This window comes from Martes martes, assembly GCF_963455335.1.
Source record: "Martes martes genome assembly, chromosome: 4".
In the NCBI taxonomy this organism is placed as follows: domain Eukaryota; kingdom Metazoa; phylum Chordata; class Mammalia; order Carnivora; family Mustelidae; genus Martes; species Martes martes.
In genome coordinates, this window is record NC_137891.1 from 15,884,895 (window position 1) to 15,909,002 (window position 24,108).

General features: G+C 41.0%; 1 protein-coding gene across 4 annotated transcripts in view; it reads left to right on the plus strand.

Annotated features, from left to right (window-relative positions):
* Positions 1-24,108, plus strand: part of TATDN1 (TatD DNase domain containing 1) — a 41,046-nt gene that overhangs the window by 694 nt on the left and 16,244 nt on the right. For 3 of the 4 annotated variants that reach the window (XR_013966770.1, XM_080802623.1, XM_080802624.1), the window contains exons 2-8: positions 10,050-10,115; positions 12,259-12,308; positions 15,439-15,502; positions 17,457-17,600; positions 17,707-17,749; positions 23,306-23,391; positions 23,484-23,524. Coding sequence is in view for 3 of the 4 variants with exons in the window: in XM_080802623.1 (XP_080658749.1) it covers positions 10,050-10,115; positions 12,259-12,308; positions 15,439-15,502; positions 17,457-17,600; positions 17,707-17,749; positions 23,306-23,391; positions 23,484-23,524 (494 nt within the window). In the remaining variant the exon portion in view is untranslated. The remainder of the gene's footprint in view (positions 1-10,049; positions 10,116-12,258; positions 12,309-15,438; positions 15,503-17,456; positions 17,601-17,706; positions 17,750-23,305; positions 23,392-23,483; positions 23,525-24,108) is intronic. The other variant, XM_080802625.1, reaches the window with a different exon arrangement.

Sequence of the window (24,108 nt, forward strand, 5' to 3'; positions counted from 1 at the left end):
AGCTGGGGACCTTGTGAGAGCTAGGGTTTGAAGGGTAACTTGGGACTCAAAGGTCTGGCTAAGTTTACTTCTGCTGTGTGTAGGATGGAGCTTTGCTGAAGCTTTCAACCTTTCTTCATCAAGTAAATCATGGAGTGCCAGTTATGTGCCAGGAACTTTGGGCTGTGCCTTACAGCAGTTAGTAAAGCTGGGTGTGCTTCTTGTCTTTGTGGCGTTTCTCGCTCCTTGAAGGTGGGAAAGGGCAATGGTCACATCTCTGCTTTAGTAAGGCAATCCTGATAGTTACTGTAGGTTCTTCGGGGGAGGGGAAGAGATGGGGAAACATTTCCCAGCTTGAACTAGGGCAGAGGGAAAGGAAGAGAGAAATGGGAGAGAGGTACATATGCAGCATTTGGCAGCTGTGTTTATGGCAGTAAGGGAGAGTGAACAATCAGAGATGACTCAGGGTTGGGATAAATACCTAAATATGAAATGGAAGCATGATTAGTTTGGCAATGGGTAGGAGATGTAGTGAGATCCATGTGGATTAGGTTAAGTTTGAGAGTCTTACAGGACATCCAGCTGGAAACGTTTACTGGGCAATTGGAAAAGTAGTCTTAGATCTGAGAGTTATTTTAAGCGATACTTTTTCCAGAGACACTGGGCTAACTTTATGGAACTATGAAATATTTGAGTGGCGCAGTTATTTTTCAGACTAGAGAGATATGGACTGTCAAAGCAGGTGCAGGGGAGAATGTTTTAAGTGCCACAAAAGAAGTTTAAAAATGCTGTGGGAGAGCCTGGGGTGAGGTTGGGCTGTAGTCCTTAGTAGCTGTAGACATTTCCAAGCATGTCATCTGTCCGCTTCTCCATTCCAATCTGTGAGATGATTAGTTGGGGGGAGATGGGCTAAGGGCCATGAAACATTCCACAAGGGAAAGACAACTTATTATTTATTTTTGATATAAAACTAAATCCCTGCCTCCAGTCATGTCTCCTTAAATCCATCGTACATACAGCCTTCAGTGTGGTGTGTGTAAAAATCAACTACAGTTTTCTTCTGCTTCAGATCCTTTAGTTATTGTGCTCAGGATAGTTGAAGTATCTTGACACAGCATACAAAACCTTTCCGTGTTCTGGTCCTGCCCCCTGTTCAAGCCTCATCGCTTTTATCTTTGAGAAACACTTGCACATGCTGTTTCTTGCCTCGGACAAGGTTTTAGAGCCACAGTTTGGGACCATAGTGTCACTTTTACCACTAATATCCCCCTGACTGACTACCTTCGTGCCTGGTTGATTTTTCACTTGCTCTTTCAGACTTCATAACTCTACCCTTTGACACATTATTTTATAATTACTTATTTATGTGTCTGTCCTTCCCACTAGACCACAGTCTTAAGGCAAATACTCAGTAGTGTTTGTTTCCCGGAAACTTAGTACAGTGATGATCAGTGGAAATAGGAATGAATGGGTAAAACAATATATGTAGTTTTAGTACCATGGTGCTAAGAAAATTGATAAAGGAATTCGAGCCTTTCAGTAAGGTAAGTTTGGAAAGACTTCTTAAAGAAAGTGGGTTTATTTTGAATACATTTTAGTCCTACTCTCCTGAGATAGCCAGTGTTAAAATTTTTTAAGTATAGCCTTCCCTGGTTTAATAGATTTATGCATAGGGGGAAGCATATTCCAGGGGTGGTGGGGATAGCAGCAGTGGTGTGTAACTCTTGATGCATTTACATTTCTTCGGATGTTTTGTATTTGTCTTTGAAATAGTATAGTGCCCTTCTTAAATTAAGAAGATATTTTATCCCCTAAATCTTCCAAAGTAAAATTGATACTCCAGGAAATCTCAAACTGTTACATACTCTGTGGAACACCCATACTTTTTGTGTATTTGTTTTTTAGAGATTGGTTTATTTTAGAGAAAGACCACATGCGCTTGCATGAGTGCACGCTCGCTCAAGTTGGGGGAGGGGCAGAAAGAGAGGGGGAGGGAATCCTCAAGCAGACTCCCTGCTGGGTGCGGAGCCCCAGGTGGGGCTTGATCCTAGGACCCTGAGATCATGACCTGAGCCCAAACCAAGAGTTGGACGCTTAACTGACTGAGCCACTCAGGTGCCCCAGAGCCCCCTAGTTTGAGAAGCACAGCTTTTGATGATTCCTATTCTAGCAGTCCCCACACTCCTCCATGAGCCAATGAGAGAGCAGCTGGCAGTAATTCGTAGCATAACTATCCCTTTGGCCCATCCAGCTTTTAGGTCCCTAAGATTTAAAAAGTTGGCTTTTTTGCAACAGGATTCTGATCCTGCCCTGTGGCCCTAGAAGCAGGCTGGTTGGGGCTTTTGGCTACCGGTTTTGTATAATTCCATTTCCCTGGGGATTGGATCATATTTCCTATTCCTTGTCTTCAATTCCCTTAAGCAGCCTAGTCATTCATTCATTTTAAAGTATTTACTGAGTCTCTACTGTGTGCCATCCAGTGTGTCAAATGCTAGGAATCCGTGGTAGTCAGAAGCTAGGTCACAGTCTCCTAGTGGAGATAGCCTCATGAGTGCACTAATGGCTTTACCACAGTTACTAAGAAGAGGGCACTGAAGAAAGGGAGCATGGTTCTCTGGGTATTTGGTGAGGAACAAAACTTAGTCTGGGAGGTCAGAAAAGGTTTCCTTGAGGAAGTGACACTTGGACGGAGCTCTGAAAGATTGAGTTAAGTAGGCAAAGGAAGGCAGAAGGTTCTAAACAGAACAGCCTGTGCAAACATCCTGTGGCAATAGGGTACGTGATACTTTTGAGGAACTAAAAAACCGACCAGTGGGTCTGTAGCGGAGAGAAATGGGGAAGTGACTGAGGGGGTGGGAGGATGGTATAGAATGAGCTAAAGAGATTAGCAGAACCAAGGTCCTGCCATGTTAGGACTTCGGTTTTTATTCTAATAGTGAGAAGTATGGTTAAGAGTGTCATGATCTGATTTGTGAATTAAAGAAACCTTGGGTCAGGGGAAGAACAGAACAGCAGGGGGAACAGAGTGGCTTTGGGGCCCGAGTTGACTGGAGTCTTAAGGTAGAGGGGGAGATGGAAAGGAGTGCACAGGTTTGATAGATTGGGAGATAAATTCCACCTACTTGGTAAGTACATCTTGAGAGAGAAGCTGATGTCTTAGATTGCCTTAATCCATTTGGGCTGTTTTAAGGAAATATTGCAGATTGGGTGGCTTAGAAATAAGAAATGTGTTTCTCGACACATGAAAAAATGCTCCACATCACTCGGCATCAGGGAAATACAAATCAAAACCACAATGAGATACCACCTCACACCAGTCAGAATGGCTAAAATTAACAAGTCAAGAAATGATAGATGCTGGCGAGGATGCGGAGAGAGGGGAACCCTCCTACACTGCTGGTGGGAATGCAAGCTGGTGCAACCACTCTGGAAAACAGTGTGGAGGTTCCTCAAAAAAACTGAAAATAGAGCTACCCTACGACCCAGCAATTGTACTCCTGGGTATATATCCTAAAGATACAAACGTGGTGCTCCGAAGGGGCACGTGCACCCGAATGTTTATAGCAGCAATGTCCACAAGAGCCAAACTGTGGAAAGAGCCTAGATGTCCATCAACAGATGAATGGATAAAGAAGATGTGGTATATATACACAATGGAATACTATGCAGCCATCAAAAGACATGAAATCTTGCCATTTGCGACGACGTGGATGGAACTAGAGGGTATCATGCTTAGCGAAATAAGTCAATCGGAGAAAGACAACTATCATATGATCTCTTTGATATGAGGAAGTGGAGATGCAAGGCGGGGGGGTTGGGGGGAGGTAAGAAAAGAAAAAATGAAAAGATGGGATTGGGAGGGAGACAAACCATAAAAGACTCAATCTCAAGAAACAGACTGAGGGTTGCGGGGGGGAGGGGGGACGGGAGAGGGTGGTGGGGAAATGGACATTGGGGAGGGTATGGGCTATGATGAGTGCTGTGAAATGTGTAAACCTGACGATTCACAGACCTGTACCCCTGGGGATAAAAATACATTATATGTTTATTAAAATAAAAAAATTAAAAAAAAAAAAAAAAGAAATGTGTTTCTCACAATTCTGGAGGCTGGGAAGTCCGAGATCAGGGGCACTAGCATGTTTGCATTCTGGTAAGGACCCTCTTCCTGGTTTCTAGCTGCTGCCTTTTCAGTGTGTCCTCATGTGGTGGAACAGGCAAGGAAGGGGTCTCTCTGGAGCCTCTTTTATAAGGTGATCGTTTCCAAAACCGTATCCAGTCCAGAGCCATATACTTGGATGCCTGTAAGTTTTGTATCTAGTCTAGCACAGAGGTTGGACAACTTTTTCCTTAAAGGGTCACGTAGTATATATTTTTTATTTTGTGGACCATATGATCACTATCACAAATACTCTGATCTCGTCACTCAAAAGCAGGTATAGACACTATATGAACAAATGGGTATGGCTGTGTTCCAGTAAAACTTTGGACTCTGAAACTTGAGTTTCTTATAATTTTTATGTTTCACAAAACTCTACTATTCTTTTGATTTTTTTTTCCCCCCCAGCTATTAAGGAATGTGAAACCATTTTTAGCTCGGGGCAAACAAAAATAGGTGTCGGTCTGCCGTTGGCAACAGCTTGCCACCTCCTTGATCTAGCACATTTCTTCCCTGGTGCCACTGTCTCGGAGAAGCACTGGCTGGTGGCCCCACAGAAGTCTGTCTTTAGGATTTGTCTGATTGCTGTGTGCTGGTGTTAAGCTTGTCCTTTAATTACCTGTATTTTCTGTGAAGTTGAAGTTCTATCTGAAGGCTAAGCAAATCTGAAATAATTTTAAGTGCCCTGTTTACTGTCCATTTGTATCCCTAGATCCTAGGTGACGGTGATAGGACATGCTTCCCTGAGCCCAGTGAGGCACGAGTTTGGAGATGTGGTTTTGTTTTTGGTTGCAAGTAGTTTTCCACTCTGTTTTGAGAAATAAAACTTATTAATACTGGAAGTGGTTTTTAACAGTAAAGCAGTTACTGCTTTTAAAGCCAGCCAATTAAAGAAAAATTACGGAAAAGAAACATCACTGATCCTTACAAGATTACATGCCACTAAATGTATGACTCCCTCAAGTTCCCCCAGTCAGAAGTCCTTTCTTCTTTGTCTTCTTTCTTTGTATCCCATACTCTCCTCCCATCTCTTAGTTTTTCAGGCTATTTCAAGCTAGAAATTGATTCTTATATACTGTTTACTTTTTTTTTTAGTTTGTTGACAACACAAGTACTTGTGATAGGAACTTTTTTTTTTTTTTTAAAGATTTTATCTGAGAGAGCGCTCTTGAGCTGGCAGAGGGGCAGAGGGGGAGAGAGAGGGAAAGAGAATGTTAAGTCAACTCCGTGCTGAGCATGGAACCCGACGTGGGGCTCAGTCTCACAACCCAGAGATCATGACCTGAGCCAAAACCAAGAGTCAGATGCTTAACGGACTGAGCCACCCAGGTCCCCCTCTGGTAAGAACTTTTTAGTTGAAAAGATAGGATTCCTTATTATAGCTATATTAGGACATTTTGAACAAGTTAAATGCGTAGGATTTTGAGTGGCGTTATTTTCATAGTTGCATCATGAGTTGGGTATAAAAAGGTGGACTCTCTTTGGCTATTGAATAGTGAATTGAGAGTGTTAACCACTGAAGGTGGTATGCCATGGTCGCTAATGTTGACGGAAATTCTGTGTGGTACTGGCATGTTCAGAACATATAGGTGCACAGTAATAACAGTAAGTACATTTTACAAGGCTTTTATTGTGCAAAGTGCTTTCACATTGATTTTCCAGTTTGAGCTACATTTCATCCCTGGAAGGAGAAATGTTATGCCCTATTAGTAGGGAAACTGAGTCCCAGAAGGGCTGCTGATTTGCCCAGCATCATTCAGTTTATTCATCATAATGCCAGGAATTCTGACTCCAGAGCCCATTCTTTTTCCATAACTGCATTTCCTCCATTTCATTGTATTTCTTGGGACGTGCTCACAAATTTACACTTTTTGGTGATCGGTTTGAACTTTTCTTTGACCCGTCCATAGTGACCTGTTAATGATCCTAACCACACTGCAGGTATTTGCTGGGGAGTAGGTGGATGGGGAGCGCGAGGCCCAGAGGCAAGCCAGGGTAGGAAGGAGAACTTCTTAGAGAAACAGGAGTGACTCAGTGTCCAGAAGAAGAACTTACTTGCCTCGGTAGAGGAGAGAAATCTTCCTCTTACCCTGTTAGGTTCTGTGGCTGGTGGAAGAATTAAACTGACATCAGACATTAACAGGAGAAAAGCACAGACATTTTTTGTGGATATGGGGATCTTCAGAAGGAAAATGAAGCCCCAAAGAAGCCATTAGGCCCAAAAGCATAAGTGGCAACTTGATAAAAGGACTTAAGTTGTGGGACAATGACAAGGAAATGCATGGGGAAACTAATGGTAGATGAGGAGAGTTATTTGGGTCTGCTTGTACAGATTCGTTTTGACATTGACTCTGAGTCTGGTGATAACAGTATTGCAGTGATAACAATATTCTTCCAATTCTTGATATAGGGAGGGTGTGTCTCAGTGGGAAATTGTATGACCTACTTTTAGTTACCAAAGGGGGAGAACAGAGAGCCTTGCCCGCATCTCCTCTTTCTCCAGTGCGTTCAGTACAGAATAACCGATATGCCAAAGTGGCGTATTTTGGGGTGGTATGTTCTGACCCTCTTCACCAAACCTGACTAAGGTGAAACATTCTCTTTAAGGTAGAAAGCGGCTCTAACAACTGGCCAAGAAATATACTTCAAGCAAACCATATGTCCGAAAGAAAAGGGCCAAGGGCTATAAGTCAGACTTCTTGCAGCAGAGGGAAGAAACTGGTGGCTGAGCCAACGTAGGATATCCTAAAGCCCAAGGCTCATCTGGGTCCAAAGCTGAACACAGACTTTGAACTCCACTGTGACTTAGGGCCTGAAGGACTGACCCACATCTAGAAGTGGGTTTTAAGAGGCAATGGTATCACCTTGCATTGGCTTCAACCATATCAGCCTCAGTACTAAGTGCTGAAGAGTGATTCCACATCTGGTCCAGTGAGGGTTGAGACAAGGACATGGGAAGGCTTCAGAAACTGAGCCCCCAAGCTCATCTTCAATTGCCTTTTTAAAATTATTTTATTATTTTTTAAAGATTTTATTTTATTTGTGTAAGAGAGAGAATGAGGGTTGGGCGGGTGGGAGGCAGAGGGACAGGGAAAAACAGACTCTGTAATGAGTGTGGAGCCTGGTGCGGAGCTGATCGCAGGCCCCTGAGACCCGGATCTTAGCCAAAATCAAGAGTTGGACACCAGGGGTACCTGGGTGGCTCAGTAAGTTAAGCGTCTGCCTTCAGCTTAGGTCATGATCTTGGGGTCCTGGAATTGAGCCCCAACTCAAGCTTCCTGCTCAGCAGGAGCCTGTTTCTCCCTCTGCCCTTCTTCCCGCTTATGCATTCTCGCTTGCATACTCTCTCTCTCTTTCTCGAATATATAAATAAAATCTTTAAAAAAAAAAGTTGGACACTAAACTGACTGAGCCACCCAGGCATTCCTCCATTCGCTTTTAAAATAAGTATCATGAAGTTTACTTGCTAAATTTGCTTGCTTTTGTTTCCTTTGTTTTTCACTTTGTTTTCTAGTAAATAGATTGTTTTGGAAAAATACTAATCTCTTTGCTGCACAAAGGGGAAATGAGTAGAAGAAATACAGACCAAGTCTGTGCCCCTAACCGTCGTCCATGGTGGGTGATTGTAGATGGAGCCCTGTGAAGGATTCTTCTAGGCAGGAAAGGCTCTCCTCTCTTCCCTGGGTTCCCTTTCCCAGTCTGCCTCCTGCCCTATGTAGTTTCCTTTCCTTAATTGAAAAAAAAAAAAAAAAGTAGATGCTGAATTCTTATGATCTGGACCATTCCACTGACCCCATATTGTAGTTACTGTAGTCAGTGTTCGTGTGTTAATGGTCCGTTAAAGGGTACGGGGTGTGAATTCATCTTCTACCCTCTATTGGCCTATATACTGTTGCTGAAATATCTTCCAATTTTTCTGCATTGTGCCTTTCTTTTGCTTTTTCCAAATGCCTGGACTACTCTCCCTACCATCTCCTAGATCATCCAAACTCCCATCCATCCTGTCACGTCTGTCTTCGTGTGGAAGCAGCACAGCTTACCGAGGGCCAGCTTGGCAGAAATCAGAACATTCCAAGAGGAAGCTGAAAGTAAGCAGAAGTAACATAAGGGTCTGTAGGCAGGCAGGTGTCCCCTGCCATCAAGAACTTGGAGATTCTCCTAGTGCTGAAAGCTAAAGGGTGTTTTAAATTTTAAATAAGGAAGGTATTATTACTGTTTTTTAAAAAAAATGTTTTATGTATTTATTTTCGAGAGAGTCAGGAAGAGCACAAGTGGGGGGAGAGGGAGAAGCAGGCTCCCCGCTGAGCAGGGAGCCCAGTGCAGGGCTCCATCCCAGGACCCCGGGATCTCGACTCGAGCCAACAGCAGACGCCCAATTGGCTGAGCCACCCAGGTGCCCCATAAGGAAGGTATTATTGTTGCCCGTGGCCAGTGTGGTCTGACTTCACGTCCTGGTACTCCCCTGGTTCCCTTGCACTCTGCAGCAGGATTTATCGAGAATGGCAGTTGATGTTGGGGGTCAGAGAATCCCTTCTCTCGGGAAGCTGTCCTGTTCATTGTAGGTTTTCAGCAGCATCCATGGCCTCCGGCCCGGACACCAGTGACTCCCCTCAGCTGCACCAACTAGAAGTGAACAGAGACGTTGCCAAGTGCTGTGCAGGGGGGTGGGTTAGAAGGAGAAGGAGCTGCAGGATGGCTCTCCACTGAGGACCACTGCTGTGTAGGCACGATTCTTCTGTGCCCAGGTACAGAAGGTGCCCACACCGGTCCATGCTGTCCATGCCCTTTCCGTCTGTCAGCTTGTAAGCTTGAGCTCTGTTAAAGATCCGGCTCTGCTGGGAGGCTCGTCTCGTCATCTTTGCCAAAACTGTTAATGCCCCCTCTCTGTGCTCCTAAGCACGTAGCAATTATTTATAGACTTAACACGTTTAGCGCTCCTACTGTGTGGCAACCATTATGCTGGGTTTTAGGAACATAGGAATAAAGAAAAACCTTCTTGCCTTGTGTTGCTTAGTCCACCATATTATCACAAAGTGTATTTGTAGTTCCTGTAGCGACCGTGAATTCCTGGAGGGCAGGGACCATGTGTTGGGTCCTAGTCCTTTCCCCTCACTCCTTACGTAGTAACAACACAGACTTGGTCTTCATGGTATTTGGTGAATAATGAAATAATTTATTCTGTTCTCTGAATCTCTACTTACATTAGCCCAGTTCAGGTTCTTCTCATTGTAAATATGAGCTCTTGCCTGTTTCCAGATAAGATAAACTGACTCCATTTGCCCCCCTTCAAATCCCACCTTCTCCAAAGATACCAGAATGAGATATCTTACCACCTCTGCTTACGAGCTGTCTGTGCTTCTAGTTGCAGCTGGTATTTTAAAGATGAATGTCTGTAACCTGGCTGGGTCTGGACTTCTCTGGGCACTCCCTTCCCTCCATTTCTCTCCAGCAGCCAGAACAGCCGATAGCTGTCCACAGTCACTGCCATTTCACATGCAAGATGCATTCACTGCTCCTACTTCCTCTGTCTGCAGTTTCCCCTCTTCTGCTGGGTAACTCTAACTTACCCTGTAAGATTCAGTTCAGAGATCCCTTCTTTCTGGAAACTTCTGGGCCATCTACCAGACTAGGTTGGGTGTTTCTCATCTGTGTCCCACAGTGCCAGTGTCTACTTAAAATTATTTCTTCACGTTCTGTTAATGGGTCTGCCTTCCCAGTTCTGCAGTGAATTTCTTGAGAGGTAGAATTCTGTCTTACTCATCTTTTTATCCCAGATGTCTAGCACAGTGACAAGTGGTAGGCACTTAGATTTTGTTTGAGTGAATGAAAAATTTAGTAACAGGAGCTTTTATTTAACATAGAAGTTTAAAATAGAAGCTCTTAATAATTAATCATTTATTTTTGCTTTCCACAGATATCGGTATCAACTTGACAGATCCCATGTTCAGAGGAATTTATAGAGGAGTTCAGAAGCATCAAGGTAATTGTTTCTTTTAGTAAGATGAATAGTTTCTCTATGAAGACAAGGTGTCTGCCACAAGGAGATCATGAAGCATAATCCACTTTACAAGTGAAATATTAAGAGGATTTATTATGCATCTTAGATGCATATAGTTTAAAGCTATAAACAAAGGGAAACATAAATAAGCTGCTTAAGTAAATAGCAACCAGCAGCATTTGTAAAGCAGCTGTAATGACAGTGTTACCAAGGCCTCCTTCTCTGAGGAAGTTTAGCATTTCAAACAGAGCAATGCAAAAAATGCAAAAAAAAGCATATAGGCATAAAAAAGCAAAAAAGCCATAGGCATAAAAGCCAAACAACAGTTGATGTCTAATTAGTCTTTTAAGCATTGAACATTAGGGTACGTAATTTAAAAATCAGGTGCAGTTGAACATCACTGTAGTACCTCGTCTTTTGGAAATGTTTTCAGCTGAGTGACAAATGTGGGTCAGGAGCAGGCGTGCTGCTGCCCAGCTTCCCTGTCTTGCCTTCCCCCTTTCCTCCAAGTCCTGCCAGAGCCCAGATGCCTGTGGTGTGGGTGGGAATAGACAGTAGTTTCTCAAAGATTGATGGAAAGCTTAGCCAAGAGCAAAATGGCTTGTATTTCTCATATAAGTTCATTTAAAAAGCATACTTCGTCAGCTGAGGCAAGGAAGCAGTAAGTGATGGTGACAACATGTTTTTGAAAGGAGAATTTCTCCAATAAACTGGTTTATAAATATTGTCTCAAAAATTACTGTACTTGTTATTATGTAAATGCAAACATGAAAATTTGGTTTTGTGGTCTGGATGAAGTGGAACTGAACATTCCAACAGCTAATTTCACTGTGCTAATTTCAGAGCTAGTTTCACTATGCTTCTAGTGAAAGCCTCTCTACATACTGGGAGTGTCAGGTGCCACTTTATAGAAGAAAGTTCAGTGTTAGCTTTCATAAGCCTTACCTCAAAACTTTTCTCCTCCATTTAGAAGTTTAGATAATGTTTTTGCTTTATGTTTAAAGCAAACATAAAGATGTTAGGTACTACAGATGATTGAATAAATTATATTATATATAATAAATTATATTCTGATTTTCATGCCCTTGTAGCACTTAATATATTTCATGCTCTGTGACTCTGCATGTATGTGTGTGTTTATGAAATAAGTTTTATTGTCATCAGTATCAGTAGCACTCTGGTTTATAATATTTAGCAAAACTAGTTGTCTCAGTATAAGTTCACTAATTTGATAGTTTTTGTCTAAAAGAAATATTATAGCTATTCTAGAAATAATTGAATTCTAACTAAATTTACTGTGGTAATTAAATATGAAATTAATAAGTGGATTTTTATGATAGAATTGTTTGATTTTTGCTGTCCATTTACCTCAGGCCTCTTAAAGCTTGTTGTTACTTAACAAGAAATTTGGGGGGAAAAGCAAAAAACTGTCAGAGAAAATAAAAATTATCCTTCCTCAATGGGAATGGGAATTACAGAAATACAGCATTAACTGCAATTTACAAAGAGGTCTTTGGGAGGCGTTACAGATATATTTTGAAAGGCTCTAGTAAAAATAACAATCTTAATGATTGTTTTATTTTTATATAAAAAATACAATACCAACAAGTTTCGAACTTAAGGCAAGTGACTTAAATGATAGCAAATTCATCTTTGGTTTGAATGTCACTCTTCTCCCTTTGGTCAACAGAATATAATTAAATGGATAACTAGGCATCTAGTTTGCCTTACATGGGTTTCTTTTCTTTTCTTTTCTTTTCTTTTTTTTTTTTTTTTCGGGTTGTTGCTGATTATTTTTATATGTGTACTCAGTATTGATCTGTTAAATATAATTGTTTCTTTGTATTTTTCTTTCAAGAAGGGACAAGTAGGGGCACCTGGGTGGCTCAGTGGGTTAAAGCCTCTGCCTTCGGCTCAGGTCATGATCCCAGGGTCCTGGGATCAAGCCCCGCATCGGGCTCTCTGCTCGGCAGGGAGCCTGCTTCCACCTCTCTCTCTGCATACTTGTAATCTCTGTCTGTCAAATAAATAAATAAAATCTTTAAAAAAAAAAAAAAGAAGGGATAAGTAAGTGAAATTTTTTTTTTTAACCAGGTTTTCTTAATGTGGGGTTTGCTTTTTACAGATGACTTACAAGATGTAATAGAGAGAGCTGTCCAGATTGGTGTTAAAAAGGTAACTTTTTGTTAAGTTTTTTAAAAAATTAAATTTTGGTTAAGATACTGTAGAATAGAAGAGAAGGAGCTAATGCCACGCTTGGCATTTGGGGATATGTATTGTCAACAAATAATATTAGTAAGTAAATGAAGTAAAACATCAAAACTTAAGTGACACAAGCCTTATGCTCTGTTCTTTATGTGAGCAGAAGTGTGGTAAATGGCAAAGTCTCTTTGATAAAAGTGTTTAAACAATTTTTTTTAAAGATTTTTATTATTTATTCACTTGATAGACAGAGATCATGAGTAGGCAGAGAGAGAGAGGAGGAAGCAGGCTCCCCGCAGAGCAGAGAGCCCGATGCGGGGCTCGATCCCAGGACCCCGAGATCACGACCTGAGCCGAAGGCAGAGGCTTAACCCACTGAGCCACCCAGGTGCCCCTGATAAAAGTGTTTAAAACCTATTTTAATTACCAGGCTTCTCAAGATGCACTCTTAATAAACTTTATAACCTAACTTAGCATTTGTTAGAACTCAGTGGGCATCAGAAAGACCTGTATCTATCACCGAGTTTAGCTTTTACAGTATGAATATACCTTTTTGAACAACTGAGAAGACACTTTAATTTTTACAGTACTAACTTGATTATCAGGATAATTCTACTTTTTTAAGAGAGTTCTAAGCAAATGAATATTAGCTCTGTGTCAAATTCTCTGAATAGATACTTGTTTTTAATTAGTATTTTTAAAAAATACCAAGCTAGCCCACATATGCACACATAAGGTTAAGTTCCCCAGTGTGGTGTCGGGAGACTTGGTAGCTGCGAGTTCTAAGTTGAATTACCTCGAGTAAGAGAGGACCCTGCTGGCTCCTGAGTTGCGCAGTCCCAGCTCTGCACTGTGGTCTCTGTTCACCGTGATAAGAAAGGATTAACGTTCCAGTATTCATTTCTCATTATGCAGTCATTCTCTGCTTGGTAAATCACTTTATAAAATGCTTTTCTGCAGACTCTGAAATAACAAGCTCCTGAATTTTCATGTGTCAGCCATGAGTAGTTTAATCCTAATTTAATCCTAACATTTGAAACATATACACCAATGTCTCGGATGCGGTTCCTAATTGGAATCTAACGTCTTGCAGTTACGTTATAGTAATGAAAAGCACAGTTACGGCCTCACACCCCTGGGTTTCAGCTCCAGCTTCGTTCTTCAGAACTTTGTAACATGGGTGCTTCTCTTTCTAGGCTTCAGTTTTCGCATCTGTAATTTGAGAATGATAATAATGCCTAATTAAGGGAGTTGTTGTGAGAGTTAAATAAAGCTGGAGTGCAAAGCACATGGTATTGTACCTGCGTAAATACCCGTTTCTCTATCAGGTTTATGGTGGAAGCCACCATCATCCTAGTATCATCATTGTGACCAGGGAGGGGAAATTATGTCCTCTAGTCTTGTCGTCATTTTTTTATCTATTTGGGAAAGTTATAGATAAAATAAAAGGTAGACTTGCATAGGAATTATTTTACAGAATTGAAATACTAGATGAGGGCACCTGGTTTTGTATTAAAGAATTAGGTGGTAGTAAACAGTCACGTTCTCTCAATATTTTTTTAATATCTCACACCCTGTGTTTTACAAGCAGTTGAGCATTTAATAATGGCTGCGGGTTCCCTGAATAGATACTTAGTGCTTATTATATTAGAAACTTAGGTTGCTATATGAAAACATCTGTTCATCTTTTGCACTTCCTCCTATGTTTTGTATGTTTTCTCTTGAGGCCTATACCTGGAAGGAATTCTTCATTTTAGCTCAGTGAGGCATTTGAAGGGAGATGCTTAAAAAAATCTACATCAGCGTGCTTAGTTCGTCCCTTCTTTCAAAGGACGCATGCTTCAGCAGCACTGCCTTAGTAGTCGGCACCCACACATTGCTCTTTGTAACATTTTTCTTTTAATACAGTCATTCTCACTGCTGGGGGACCCAGAGGGCTGTGTCTTTAGAAACCTGCTTTCTGCCAGGAGCCATACATTTCCTTACAGAGGATTCAGTATGTGTTAATTCAGTGATCGTCAAACTTTTGGTCTCAAAACCCATTCACGTTCTTTAATATTCCTGAAGACCCAAAGAGCTTTTCTCTATGTGGGTTTTATTTGTCAATATTAAAAATTAGAACTAAGAAGAACATAAAATATCTATTAACAGGGGTGCCTGGGTGGCTCAGTGGGTTAAAGCCTCTGCCTTTGGCTCAGGTCATGATCCCAGGGTCCTGGGATCGAGCCCCACATTGGGCTCTCTGCTCAGCCGGGAGCCTGCTTCCTCCTCTCTGTCAGCCTACTTGTGATCTCTGTCTGTCAAATAAATAAATAAAATCTTAAAAAATATATATATATTTCATATATATATATCTCTACTGTATATATGTATATATACTAACAGTAAACCATTATATAATTAGCATATTTTTATGAGAAAAAGTATTTTCCAAACCAAAAAAATGTGACGTGAGTGGAATTGTTTTGTCTTTTTTTTTTTTTTTTTTTAAAACATGTCTTGAATGTCTGGCTCTTAATAGAAGACTCCAGAACTTGGGTATCTGTTTTTGCAGTCAGTCTGTTGTGCTGTTACCCATCATGTAGCCTCTGGAATATTTCCTTGCACCCTTGGGGCCGGGTGAGAGTGAAAAAGGCAAATAGCATCTTAGAATTATTAGGAAAATAGTTTTGCCCTCACATTCACCTGGGGGCTCTGGGACCACACTTGGAGAACTGTTGAATGAATAAACACTACTGAATCTCCAATTTAGATGAAAAGAATTCTAAATTCAGAAGTCTTTAGTTATTCAGTTTTTCATAATGTGTCCATAATCTGTCCTTAAGGAGCTCTTGATCTAACAGGAAAAACAGACGTGTGAATCCATTTTAGTGGGTAGGAGTGATAAATTCTGTGTTGTATTTATGCTTGTGTGTGTGGAGAGGGGTGGTCGGGGACCACTTGAAATAGGAAATGACCTTTCAGCCACATTTTAAAGGAAGGATAAGTGTGTGATAGTCAAAGAGAGAGGAGCATTCTGGAAAAAGGCAGCAAGAAGGCATGTTTGGGAAACTGTTGTTGATGCCCTGTTCAAGTAGGCTTATTTTCTTTCTTTCTTTTTCAGTTCATGATTACAGGTGGAAATCTGCAGGACAGTAAAGAGGCACTGCATTTGGCACAAACAAATGGTATCCTCATATTACTTTTACCCCAACCCCCCACCCACCCAAAATATGAGTTGAGTTATTTTGAAGAAATCTTTGTAAAAACTGCCTCAGGTGCAATACAATGGATTGTGGCTGTAGAAGTAACAGGAAAACAAGACTGATTGCAATGGGACACGGTTAAAATGAAGGAATTCTGAGTGCCCATCAGTGTATCAGACGTTTGCTTAAACCCTCTCTCTCACATACTTAATGATTATTTTGATTATTTTAAGGTTAATGAGAGTTAAGTTCACTGGGTATACAGTTTAGCCTCACATATTCCTGATGTAAGATTTTTCTATGTTGTAATGTGCTTAAGATGTGAGTTGCTTTTTATTTAAACTTCAACTGTGAAGGATCATTATTAAATATTTATCATGCAGACCACTGTTTTAAGACCCCAGGAATGCAAGTAATAATATGTAATCTCTCTGCTCACTTTATGTTCATGCATTTTGCAATTATTTAAAATCTGTGAAGTTTTAGAATTGGTTCCTAAGGAAATCCTAGTTACAGAAAACCTCTCCTTATCTGGTATTCATTCTACCTAACTTATTTTGGTTTTGTGTTTTGGCATGCATGCTTCTTGTGCTAGACATTGAAGAATTAGGCATTCCATGTTATTTTTCAAAATACTGATTTACTTACTAAAAGTTAATTTTTATGGAAATCTTTCTAAAATGCATACTTCTCTTCAGGATCCACTGACACTTTTTTTTAGTGATTAAGGTAAAAGTAGTCACCTTCCCAGATGCCTCTGGGGATATAAGAATCTTGTCTTCCATACTTTTTATTCTTGAAGAGATACACTTTTAAAAGTTCTTGAAGCTCCCTTGTCAGCCCTCTTCACTCCTCTTCCCATACCTGTGTCCCCACTGCTTTAAAACTTCTGCCTCCTTTTATATGTAAACATCCACAGCAGAGGCTGAAGAAGGCTCCCCGCCTCTCCCAGGCTTCAGGGGCAAGCCACTCAGAAGCCCTTTTTGACTTTATACTTGTGTTCAATGCAGTCACAGCTAGCACGATCTCCAAATAAGTGAGCTTTATTTTTTATTGGAGAAACAAATCCCGGGGTGTCTGGGTGGCTCCATCAGTTACACATCTGTCTTTGGCTCAGGTCATGATCCCAGGGTCCTGGGATCAAACCCTGGTGTTGGGCTCCCTGCTCATTGGACAGCGAGCTTCTCCCTCTTCCTCTGCCCCTCCCCGCCATGCTCGCGCTCTCTTTCTCTCTCTCTCTCTCTCAAATAAGTAAATAAAAATCTTAAGAAAATAAAAAGAAAAAAACAGATTCCCTTTCCATCTCTTTAAGTCACCTTTTTTGTTTGTTTGTTTTATTTATGTTTTTGACAGAGACACAGACAGCAAGAGAGGGAATATAAGCAGGGGGAGTGGCGAGGGGAGGGAGAAGCAGACTCCCCCACTGAGCGGGGAGCCCCATGCGGGGCTTGGCTCCATCCCAGGACCCTGGGATCATGACCTGAGCTGAAGGCAGCCATTTAAAAACTGAGCCACCCAGGTGCCCCTAAGTCACCCTTTTTAAGAGGAAGAAATACATTTTGTTATGTTAAATATGTGAAACAAGACAGTGATGTGAATAGTGAATATAAAAGATATAATTAGGTTGTGACATTTCATTCTCCAAGAAATTGTTTTATTTTCCATTCTGCAGGACTCAGTAAATACCAAACTTTGGAAAGTTGAATTAATTCTTTTTACCAATATGTTAAAGGCAATTTTCATATTCATGTGCTGCTTTGTTAAGGTACTCCAAAAATTATCATATGATTAACCATATGCAGTTCTTGTAGTTCAAATAGTTTATGGCTGTTATTAAAAATTAACCAGTTGAAATTATTTGTTCTATCATTTTTGCATATTAAGTATAATATGAAAAATATTTTGAAAATAATCCTAAGACATTATTTTGTGCTAGATATGTTTTTCAGTACAGTTGGATGTCATCCTACAAGATGTGATGAATTTGAAAAGAATGACCCTGATCTTTACTTAACGGAGTTGTTAAATCTTGCTGAAAACAATAAGGGGAAAGTTGTAGCAATCGGGGAGTGTGGACTGGGTAAGTGCCAATCTAGCCCTGTTAGAGTGACTTTGAAAGTGATTTGTTCTGTACAAGTTAATGAGTTGTTATTTATTTATTTATTTATTTATTTTGTCTTTTAAAGATTTCGACCGACTGCAGTTCTGTCCCAAAGATACTCAGCTCAAGTAAGGAAACTTTTTGACTTTAGTAGTTATCGTAAAATCAGAAGAGTGATTTTTTTTTAAAAAATAGCTTTTATTTGTTCAGAATGTAGTTGGATTAAGCATCAGGATTAAGCATTTTCCCTTTGTATATCAAAAGTGAAGTGAAAAAAATTCCATGCATACTTGCATGGAATTCATAAGGGATGGAGGCATCTAGTTCCTAACTGATTAACCATCTAACTTAATTTTAATGGTACAAGTTTGGGATGCGTTTTACATGATGGAGACTTTTGTTGTTCTTTTTCTCATGAGTGTATTCATGCAGGAACCATTCCAATGGAATGATTTGAGAGCAATCAGTGATTTAAAGGATTTAAGAGCAAGGGGTATTAAAAGGAGATTATAGGATCAATCACCAAAGTAGGAAAAACCTACTCTTGCTAGGCTCTGGATATTGTCTACTTAGAACGTGAGGGTCTTTTCACAGAAGCCATGTGGAGAGTGGGGGCTTCTCAGAAAACTCCAAAGTTCCCAACCTTTGTAGACTTCCTACAACCAGTGCCTATACCTTTTAGTTGGAGCTCCTGTCAGCACACCGGTGGGTAGCGTGATAGGCCAAAAAGAAAAATTAGCTCATAGACTTCATTTAAGTCTATTAATGAGCATTTTGTTGCATTTCAGAAACAATGTATTCGTTATCCAGGTGATAGAACATTAGACTAAATCTTCTCAGAGCTGTTCAGTGATGTATGATGCTGTGGTTTTCGGGGACAGTCACCTGATGACCAGGAGGATTATTAAATCCTGAACCTCTCTTGACTATCATTTTTATAGGTCACTCACTTACCTTAAAAGTTCATATACTCACATTTAAATTGAAAAATAGTTGGCTGCTTAAGTTTGTTAGGTGAAGCCCACAGATTATAATTCCTCTACTTTAGAGTCTGTGTTTGGCCAAGATGAACATTGTGAAGCAGACAGATGGCGTGGGGTGTGACAGTGATCCTCTGGCCGTAGGACTTTGATCCAGATGCATTCAGACTGATTCTAAAATGCAACCTACATACTTGAAACTCGGTTTTTTTGTCTTAATGAAAACATTGATAGTTCTGTTTCACTGCTCTGAGGATACTCCCACCATTACCTTAAGATCAGAACTTAAAACAATACGTATAGCAGGATGTAGTTTGTGCTTGAACACAGATGCCAGCTGCCCGGGTAGTAATCTGTACTAAGACTTTAAACTCAGTACTCGTTCAGTAAATGATTACCAAGTGCCTCCTCAGTGTAATACAAAGAATAGGCTTGGTTCTGATGCCTTTATAGATAAGAGAGGACATAAGTAATTAAATGGGTTGGAAAATGCTAACAAAGGGTGTAGGAGAGCAGGAGGAAGGACTTTTGGGGGGAGTCAGGGAAGGCTTTGCTAATAAGGTGAGGCGATGTGAGCTAGGCCTCTTCCAGAGGAGATAAAGCTAAGGACAAACTAAAGTGTGGTACAGATTTTTAAAAGATGGGCAGTTCAGTTTGAGATTTTAAATTCTAAAACATCAAATGATTTAGTAAAAAAAACATAGCAGTAGGAATCCCATTTGGATTGTTGTTAAGAACACAAATATCCCTCCGCACGCACCTCCCCACCCCCCACCCTGTCCTCTGCGGATGCTCCCTCCTTGCACACACAGTGCTCTGTACTTGTTTCAGCATTTCTCACGTTGTCCCGGAATACATTCATGTCCCCCCTTCCTGTCCCACAACAGGCTAGTGTCTGAGTTGTCCGGGGGGCACATACCCAGCCTCACTCATGCTGTCGCTCCCATAGCACCGTGCGCAGTACTCTCAGTGCCTGGCGGGTACTCCGTAAATGTTCACTGAGTTTTTCATAAGGAGAAAGGGTCTTTCTGATTCCTGGAGAGCAGCATGGAGTAAAAAGCCTATAATTCGTCTTTTACTATTGGATCTTTTCTTGGAAGAATTTTGATTTTGAGCTGTTCTTTATGCCATCTGAGACACCCAGAGTATGATTTGTTGTTGTTTTAAATAAAAATTCAGTCAGGAAAAAGATGTATGAGAAGAGAAAAATAGAAAATGGTGTGATGGATTCGTAGGCAAGACAGGACTGATGTGCAGTAGACACAGTGGCCAAAGAATACCGAGGCCTGCTGGTAAGTAAGGCGGATTGTAACTGTGCGGGGTAGTTCTCGTAGAATCGACAGCTTTGTGTTTGAACCCTAACTGCCATTTGGTGGCTGTGTGTCTGTTTGTAAATCTCAGTTTCCTCATCACTGAAATGGGGATGATACCGTCTACCTTTCTCAACATCGGGTATGTAAAGCGCATCATAGTGACAGGCTTGGCGCAGTTAGTGCTCCAGAAATTGCGACTGTGGTGGTATTCTCAGAAGTATTTTCATCCTAAAGAAAATACAGACAATCTTTTTCTCTGGGGTTTTTGCAAAGCATTTTTTTAAAGAGCAGAAAATCCCCAAAGGCATGAAAGCAAGGAATAAGCTGGACTTTGCTGTCGAAGAGTTACCCTTGAAGCCTGGGCTGTCTTTTCAGTGTCTGCCCCGGGCTCCATCCCCTTTCCTTGCTGCAAGTTTAGAGCTCAGTTCACTTGAGTGGGAAGAATTTGCTGTGGGATTTTCCTGGGGCTTTAAAATGTTAATACTGTGCAGGTCTGTTTTGGAAAAAGAAACCCAACATCAGACAGGATTTCAAAAGAACCGTTTGGGGATTTAGGGAACCCCAGCGATGAGAGAGTGAGGCTGTCCTTGCCATGGGCCAGTCCAGAGGCTGGCCCAGCTCTGCGGATTAAGGTGCACTGCTCCAAGGCTCTGGGCTTTGGGGAGTTGCCTCAGTCTTAATTACTAACAGCTACTCACAAGCTGACCTTTTCAAGCCCTTGTCCTCCGTTATTGTTGACCCTCAAATGTAAGAAGCAGTAATACAGGCAGAAGCAAATTACAGCTTCACTAAAATGAGCAAATCTAACTCAAGGAAACAGCGCTTTTCATTTATGAACTAAAAAAAAAAACTGAAAGAAGCAGAGAAATCTCTTGATAAGGGCCAATTTCTGCTGCCCTGTAACTTACGCTATTTCTAGTTAGGATGGTGGGTTTTTTCTTTAAAGACAAAAATTCATGTCAAGCCCTGGTTATCCTCAGTCTGTGTCATTAGGAATAGTTGGCCTCCTTAAGACACCTAGCTAGCTTGAGTGTATGGACCTTTCTTTTCTCATATGCAGAATAATGGAGGCACATTGCTTGAACATCTGTTATTTTCATAATTTGTACTTTTGCCTGCTGTGATGGGCAGGCTTATTCCCAAGGGGATCATTAGATTTTGTAAATCTGTGGCTCAGTTGTGTGGCTTTGTACATAGAATTGTGTGTGAAAGAAACGATCCGTGTAGATGGGGAGCGTGAAGCGGAGAGTGTGCAGTGTGGAGCCAGAAGCCAGATCCATGGTAAAGTTTACGTAATGACTGGAGCACACTTCATTGCTGACATTTCAATTACTGTAGAGGTTATGGAAATAGTGACTTTTCTTTAAAGATTTCATTTCTGTTTCCTGCCCTGTGAAATTTCAGCACTTTGTTAACTAAAATTATTTTTGCTTACTATAGCCCAGCAGAACCTGAAAAGGTGATTTAAAAGCCTAAACACTGGGTAATAAAGACAAAAAAAAATTACCAAAATTATGAAAACTCTTTAAGAAGTGCACTTATGTATCTAATTTGAAAATTTGGCATTTTCAAGAGGACAAAGGGGTACTCCAGGAAAATGGTTGTCTTGTATTTCAAGGGGATAAGATAGAGGAATATATAGCAAAAGAGATTTAAACTAAACACCAAGAAATTATTCCCTAAAATTAAGGTACCTAGAAGAGGTAAACTCCTGTAGGAAAATAAGACCCTTACTCTCTGTAACTCCTGATTTCATTTGAACTGCATGACCATGAGTGAGAATGAGTGAGCCCCGCGCTGAGTGAGAACACCGGGAACACGCACCATGTTACATCTGGCTATTTTCATTATGCTGTGGGACCAGAAGAAGCTTCTTGGAAATGTCACAACTTTTAGTCATTTTGGCTGAGACCTGGAATTCGAGCACTCAGTTTCTGGGTCCAAGTTTGTTACAGTGTGTTGTGATCTTGGATGAGGTCGTACGTCCTCTGGCACCAGCTCTTGTCCTGTTCTAGGGTTATTTTGTGGATCAGATGAGATAATGGTATGTGGCACTTGAAAAACCTTTTTATAAAGTACTCTCTAAATATCCCCAGCTGTCATTTTATTTTATTTTATTTTTTAAGATTTTATGTATTTAGGGACGCCTGGGTGGCTCAGTGGGTTAAGCCTCTGCCTTCGGCTCGGGTCGTAATCTCGGGGTCCTGGGATTAAGTCCCGCGTCGGACTCTCTGCTTGGCGGGGAGCCTGCTTCCTCCTCTCTCTCTGCCTCCCTCTCTGTCTACTTCTGATCTCTCTCTGTCAAATAAATACATAAAATCTTAAAAAAAAAAAGATTTTATGTATTTATTTGACAGAGAGACAACACAGCAGGGGGAGCGGCAGGCAGAAGGAGAGGGAGAAGCAGGCTTTCCACTGAGTGGGGAGCCCGATGAGGAGTCGATCCTACGACCTTGGGATCATGACCTGAGCTGAAGGCAGACGTTTAACCGACTGACCCACCCAGGCGCCCCACGGCTGCCATTTTATCATGTAGTTTTTATATCTTTGAAAAGTAGAATGTTTCAGTTTTTGTGCTATTTATATTTATTTAATAAATCCCTGCATCTAGTGGTAGTAATTCCTTGTATAACAGAACATGGAAAACACTGAGTGTAAAGCTGTGCCAGGCCCCTTCCTGCAGCGAACTGACTTCCATTGATGCTGCTCAGCCAGCTCTCGGGGCAAGAGGCTGCTGGTGTGTTCTTCCCTTCCAACACATGCTGCAGGGAACGGATCCCACGGGTGATGGGAGAGTATCTGCTTCATTTGCTGGGGTTTGGTGGGAAAACCTAGTTAAAAGTAATCATTTGAGGGGCACCTGGGTGGCTCATTTGGTTAAGCGTCTTCCTCCAGGTCAGGTCATGATCCTGGGGTTCTGGGACTGAGCCCTATATCAGCCTCCTTGCTCCTCCCTCTCCTGCTACCTATCCCGTCCCCTACTCGTGCTCTCTCTGGCTGTCTCTCTCTCTCTCTCTCAAATAAATAAAATGTGTAAAAAAAAAATAATAATTATTTGAGGAACAGCTCCCATCACTGGAAACATAAACATTATAGCTATTTCTAGTGATCAGTAGTAAAGTGCTACCTAATTTACCCAGTAGTTATAATGGAAAGCTAACCAACATTTTTGAAAATAATTTTGTAATCCCAGAAAATGATGTGTCCTTTTCAGGAAGTTGTGTGTTATAAAAGCCTTTGACTAAGCCAGATGTGTTTTAAACGTCTGAGTTCACTACTTCTGTCCTGTAATCTCAAGATAATAAAAGTCCTTTAACTTAAAAATACTTAACAGTTATTTTTTTCACGCTAAAATAAAATTAACGAGGAAATTTTTTTTGGCATCATACAGATACTTTGAAAAACAGTTTGAACTGGCAGAACAAACAAAATTACCAATGTTTCTTCACTGTCGGAACTCACATGCTGAATTTTTGGGTGAGTTAAAGCTAAAGTCTCATTTAGAATTTAAGAATTTTGCAGAAATCAAACAAGGTATTAGCCAGCAGTTGTTTGTTTTTAATTCACAGACATAATGAAGAGAAACAGAGACCGGTGTGTGGGGGGAGTGGTAAGTAGAAGAGTTGCCCAGAAGCTTCCTCGCTCCTCAGGTTGGCGAAGTAATGCAGGGATCAGCAGTCAGTGCTCCTCCCCCTCTTACTGAAGGACGCACATTTACTTTAGAACCTATGGGCCACATGTGATACATAAATCACACGGATTTAATTACATTTATTTTGTTCAAAGTACAAGAATGATAGAGTTTGGTTCACAAGAAAACCCCGTGAATGGACTCGCGTTTCGGGAGCGTGGGTGATCTTTTTCTCTGCCTCTTCCATCGGCCGTTGTTCAGTGGTTTTCACTTGACATTCTGAGCAGGGTCTAAGCTGATTTTAATATTTTAATTCTCACTTCAGGTTTGCCTTCTTAATTTCTTGTCAGCTGTACTCATTTGCTGTTAACCACTCTGATCCGAGACCCCCTCCTTTCTGTAATTTGCTTCTACTCTAAACACTGATGTGTGGTCATTTCAGTCAGTTCCCATAAATGTTACCTGCCTTAGCTCAGGCATCCAAAGCAGTGTTTTTTAAGTCTTTTTTGGATTATGGGTTCTTTTGAAAATCTGCCTCAGAAAAACTCTCCGATGCACACATT